The sequence below is a fragment of the Tamandua tetradactyla genome, chromosome 2 (genome assembly GCF_023851605.1).
Source record: "Tamandua tetradactyla isolate mTamTet1 chromosome 2, mTamTet1.pri, whole genome shotgun sequence".
NCBI classification, from domain to species: domain Eukaryota; kingdom Metazoa; phylum Chordata; class Mammalia; order Pilosa; family Myrmecophagidae; genus Tamandua; species Tamandua tetradactyla.
This window is the reverse complement of record NC_135328.1, coordinates 153,700,593-153,706,592: the sequence shown is the minus strand read 5'-3', so window position 1 is coordinate 153,706,592 and position 6,000 is coordinate 153,700,593. Positions and strand designations below refer to the sequence as shown.

The 6,000-nt window shown below is 42.9% G+C and overlaps 1 protein-coding gene across 5 annotated transcripts in view; it reads left to right on the top strand.

The window, feature by feature from the left end:
* The first annotated feature begins 217 nt into the window (after positions 1–217).
* The window catches only part of CCSAP (centriole, cilia and spindle associated protein), a 36,842-nt gene continuing 31,059 nt past the window's right edge, over positions 218–6,000 (top strand). For 4 of the 5 annotated variants that reach the window (XR_013170857.1, XR_013170856.1, XR_013170855.1 and 1 more), the window contains exon 1: positions 221–623. Coding sequence is in view for 1 of the 5 variants with exons in the window: in XM_077149402.1 (XP_077005517.1) it covers positions 254–623 (370 nt within the window). In the remaining 4 variants the exon portion in view is untranslated. Of the gene's footprint in view, positions 624–6,000 lie in introns of all 5 variants that reach the window. The other variant, XR_013170858.1, reaches the window with a different exon arrangement.

Genomic DNA, 6,000 nt, shown 5'->3' with positions numbered 1-6,000 from the left:
CTCTGGCCCCGCCCCCGCCCGCCGGCGGCTCTGGGCCCTCCTGGCCGGGGCGGGGCTGCGGGGTTTAAATGTAGCGGCGGGAGCTGCGCTGGGCCGCGGCGAGGGCGGGGCTTCGTGGCTGGGCCTCTGTTTCGTGTCCCCGGTCTCTTAGGTGGCTGCCCCGCAGCGGAGCGAGGGCGAGCGCAGCGCGTCGGGACGGGGCCCCAGCGACCCGGACGCCAGGGCGGTGGGCGGCGCGGCGCGGCCCGGGACCATGTCCCCTGGCAGCAAGGTGAAGAGCGAGTACATGAAGCGCTACAAGGACCCGCGGTGGGACATGTACGGGCCGTGCTACCGTGAGCTGCTGCACTACCGCCTGAGCCGCCGGCTGCTGGAGCAGGCGCACAACCCCTGGTTCTGGGAAGACTGGGGCCAGGCCAGCGCCTCGGATGACTCGTCGTCGTCGGCGGGCGGCGGGGTCTCCCCATGCCCCGCGCCCCGGGAACCTCCGGCCTCGCCCCCGCCGCCCTCTCCGCCCAGGCCCGCGGCACCGGAGGGGCGGGAAAGGCCCGAACCCGGAGCGGCGCGGGAGCCAGAGGCCTTGGGGGACGAGAACAGGGACGCTGGCGCCGCGGATTCCCCAGGTACTGAGCCGGGAGCGCGGGCTGGGTGGGCTCTGGGTAGGAGGTCGCCGGCGCTGACCTGCATGTGGCGTCTGCTCTCAGGGATCGGCTCTGCCCGGGTATTCTAACTTTCCATCTCTATTTCTTGGCAATGCTCAGGGCCAGCTTTCCTCTCCTGTTTCTTTAATTTTTTTTTTTGGTAGACGGAGCATCCTCCCCCTTGATAAGATAAAGGAAAGAGTCAGCCCCGCCTCCTCTCTCCCACACTGTATTCCCATCTTTAGTTTGCTCTGGATTCAGCCAGGTAAACAAAACTCGACGTACATTGTCTGAGCCTCCAGTCTTTATTCAGGGCCGTTGGGCTTAGAGGATTCTTGGATCCCCGGACGTTTTCTAAGCACCTATTTTTTTTTATTAATATTTTTATTGTAAACAACGAACAAACATACAAACATTCTTGACATTATTGCAGTCAGTGGCTCATAGTATCATCACATAGTTGTGTATTTATCACTATGATCATTTTTTTTAACATTTGCATCACTCCAGCAAAAGAAATAAAAAGGTAAAAAGAAAAACGACATACATGCCATACCCCTTACCCCCCTCATTGACTATTAGTATTTCAGTCTACTTAATTTATAAAAACCTTTGTTCCCTCCATTATGTTTATTTTTATCCATGTTTTTTTTTTACTCATCTGTCCATACTGTAGATAAAAGGAGCATCAGACACAAGGTTTTCTTTCACAATCACACAGTCACATTGCCAAAGCTATATCATTATATAATCATCTTCAAGAAACATGGCTACTGGAACACAGCGCTACAGTTTCAGGCATTTCCCTCTAGCCGTCCTAATACACCATAAACTAAAAAGGGGATATCTATATGATGCGTAAGAATAATAACCTCTGGGATAACCTTGGACTCTGTTTGAAATCTCTAGGCCACTCATACTTTATTTTGTCCCATTTCTCTCTTCCCCCTTTTGGTCAAGAAGGTTTTCTGAATCCCTTTATGCCGAGTCCCAGCTCATCTCAGGATTTCTGTCCCACGTTGTCAGGGAGATTTACACCCCTGGGAGTCATGTCTCACATAGAGGGGGAGGGCAGTAAGTTTGCTTGCTGTGTCAGCTCAGAGAGAGAGAGGTCACGTCTGAGCAACAAAAGAGGTTCTCTGGGGGGGGGGGTGACTCTTAACCTAATTTTAAGTAGGCTTAGCCTGTCCTTTGCATGGATAAGTTTCATAGGGGCAAACCCCAAGATTGAGGGATTGGCCTATTGATTTGGTTGTCCCTACTGCTTGTGAGGATTTGAGGAATTCTCCAAATGGGGAAGTTGAATTTTCCCCCCATCCCCCTAAGGATACTTTGCAAATACTTCTTTATTCACTGCTCAAATCACTCTACGATTTATCGGGACATCACACTAACCTGGACAAACCAACAAAATTTCATGTCCAATTCGAAGTTGCATGTACGTATGTTCAATTAAACTGACCATATAAGTTAAACCAGTTAAAATATAAATTTTGCACCAAATAAGCATTTCTCACTTTAGTCTCACACAGAAGTTGAAGTTTTAAAATAACTAATGACCATCTATTTTCAACACCCTGCATACCTATATTCCTTTGTTCTTCCTCATGCAAAAACATTTTTTAATTTTTACATTTAGTCACTATTATTGTATACTCTAGGCATTCCTAAATTATACCATCTCAGTCTTTATCATCTGTCTTTCCTTCTGGTTTCATATGTCTAAGCACCTATTATTTTTTTCCTGACATTTTATTATGAAAAATTTCAAACATACATAAAAGTTGGAAGAACTGTGCAATGAACACCCATATCCCTACCACCTGGATTCTACAATTGAACAATTAACATTGTTAATTTTTTCTTTTATTACATATAAATATGTCTGTTAATCTATCAATCCAATTTACTTCTCTGAGACATTTCAAAGTAAGTTGAAGACATCAGTATACTAGTGGCTAGTAGACTAGACACTTGAGCTACATTCAGAATTCTAGAATTCACATTAAAAATTACATAATACTCTTGGATTTAAATGAATTTAAGGTTTTTTTTCTGTTTTCTGTTTATTTCTTTTTCTGAATTGATACAAATGTTGTAAGTTTTAAAAGACTGGATGTGACCACAAAGAAGTTCATGGAATTTTTTGTCTAAGGTTAAAGAATATTCTCTTCTTCAGAATATTAATGGAAAAACAGTAATTAAATAAATTTAAACCGTATCCACACAGAAGATGGGGAGGCTCATGAGAGGGATGAAATCTGACATGACAGGTGAAAGGAGAGGCAGCATGACTGGAATCTCTCCAGGGCAGCTCCTGATAAGCACCTATTTTAAAAAAAAATTTTTAAATTAATTTTTAAATTAAAAAATATGACAACAAAAAAACACATTCTTAACATATGATCATTCTGTTCTACATATGTAATCAGTAATTCACAATATCATCACATAGTTGCATATTCATCATCATGATCATTTCTCAGAACATTTGCATCAATTCATAAAAAGAATACTGACAAAAACTCACATATACCATATCCCTTACCCCCCCCTTTCATTGAACACTAGCATTTCAATGTACTAAATTTATTTTAACATTTGTTCCCTCTATTACTTGTCTGTCGATAAGGTAGACAAAAGGAACATCAGACACAAGGCTCTCACAATCACACAGTCACACTGCGACAGCCATATCATCATACAATTATTTTCAAGAAACATGGCCACCGGGGCACACCTCCACATTTTCCGGCAGTTCCCTCCAGCCTCTCCATTACATCTTGACTAACAAGGTGATATCTATTTAATGTGTAAGAATAACCTCTAGGATAACCTCTCAACTCTGGAATCTCTCAGCCATTGACACTTTATTTTGTCTTATTTTGCTATTCCCCCTTTTGGTCAAGAAGATTTTCTCAGTCTCTTGATGCTGAGTTTCAGCTCATTCTAGGATTTCTGTCCCACGTTGCCAGGAAAGTCCACACCCCTGGGAGTCATGTCCCACGTAGAGATGGGGGAGGGCAGTGAGTTTGCTTGCTGTGTCAACCAACTGAGAGAGGCCACATCTGAGCAACAGAAGAGATTCTCTTGGGGGTGACTCTTAGGCATAATTTTAAGTAGATTTAGCCTATCCTTTGCAGGATTAAGTTTCATATGAACAACCCCCAAGATTGGGGGCCCAGCCTATTGCTTTGGCTGTCCTCACTGCCTGTGAGAATATCAAGAATTCTCCACTTGGGGAAGTTGAATTTCCCCCTTTCTCACCATTCCCCCTAGGGGACTCTGCAAATACTTCCCTATTCACTGTTCAAATTGCTCTGGGATTTATCTGGGCATCACTCTGGACAAACCTACAAAATCTCATGCCCTACGCAAAGTTTCAAGTACTATGGTGTTTGATTAAGCTGTCCACATAAGTTATGTTAGGAAATGCACTCGTCAAAATATAAATTTTGTACCAAATAAACATTTTTTGCTTGACTCACACATAAGTTAAAGTTTTAAAATGTTAATTACCATCTATTTTCAATACTCTGCATTATTGACATTCCTTTGTTCTTCCTCATTCAGAAAAATTTTTAATTTGTACATTTAGTCACTATCATTATACACTCTAGGCATTCCTAGGTTATACCATCTCAGTCTTTATTGTCTATTTTACCTTCTGATTTCATTTGTGCCCCCAGGCCTCCTCCCTCTATCAGTCTCACATTCAGCCTCATTCAGTGTTCTAACATTATTGTATTACAGTTAGGTAGTATTGTGCTGTCCATTTCTGAATTCTTACAATCAGTCCTGTTGCGCAATCTGTATCCCTTCAGCTCCAGTTACCCAATATTTACCGTATTTCTGTCTCCTGATGGTCTCTGTTACCAACTGAAATTCTCCAAGTTCATTCGCTAATGTCAGTTCATATCAGTGAAACCGTACAGTATTTGTCCTTTTGTTTCTGACTAATCTCACTCAGCATAATGTCCTCAAGGTCCATCCATGTTGTTACATGCTTCATGACTTTATTCTTTCTTACAGCTGCATAATATTCCATCATGTATATATACCACAGCTTGTTTAGCCACTCATCTGTTGATGGACATTTTGGCTGTTTCCATCTCTTCACAATTGTAAATAATGCTGCTATAAACATTGGTGTGCAAATGTCCTTTGTGTCTTTGCCCTCATGTCCTCTGAGTAGATACCTAGCAATGGTATTGCTGGATCATATGGCAATTCTATACTTAGCTTCCTGAGGAACCACCAAACTGCCTTCCACAGCGGTTGGACCATTTGACATTCCCCCCAACAGTGGATAAGTGTAAGAACCTATTTTTGATGAGAGTAGCTGTACCTTTTCATCACATTTTCAAAAGGGATAACAAGAGGTTAGGAACCACTTGTGGTTTCTGCCTTATGAATGGCATCACTGTTCACTGTATTAACTCCCTGACCTCACTTGCTGTCCCTAAAGAATATTTTGCATTTGTTTACACACACTGTCATATGACTCTTGGTTGATGGGAGAATATTCCTTGTAAGTGCTGGGCCCCTCTCTCCTTTTCATCCTTTCTCCTCCTCAACAGAAAGTCCCCATCTTCCGGCTCCCGCATCTTACTGCCGGGGAGGAGCAGTAGCTTGAAAATGGCTCTGGGTTCTGTATATTTGCTCTCATCCCCAGGGTTTTTCCTCTACCCCTTTCCTGCCCACGGGTCACAGCATTGGTACTCTCCAACCCCTGGCTTCCTGCGAGGCAGCTTTGTGAGGTTGGGGGGATGTTTGGCAAAGGTCCCAGTGAATGGAATTCCTGAAATAATGAATGCTCCATCTTGCTCTCTCTAACTCCTTGGCCAGGGGGCATCGCAAGGCCACTCTAGATTTAAAGAGGCTCTAGTGAGAATAATAACTAAAATTTATTGATAGCTCACTATAAGTCCAGTCACTGACCTAAGAAGATGTATTTTTTATTTAGCCTTAAAAGCAATCTTAGGAGGTAGATACTGTAATTTTTATCTCTTTTATAGATGAAGAAATGAAGAAAAAGGATAAACACTTGGTAACTTTCTTTTTGTTTATATACCCCATTTGGGAACCCATCAGATTCTCATCCTGGCCTCTCTTTGAAAGAATGTGGAGGAGAGGAATTCAGAATATGAACCAGCTAACTTTGCTTTTGGTTATACTGTTTCCATCTATTCTGAATTCATTATCTTGTGGTAGTGTTGCCTTCCCAATGTTATATAGTGCTTGTGAATTCCCACTGATTTCCTGATGTTTCAGAGATCATTTGCTAAAAACTCAAATAATGGAAGATGGAGGGGTGAAGGGAACACGTCTTCCACATTAGTTCTGTGGCTGCTGATGT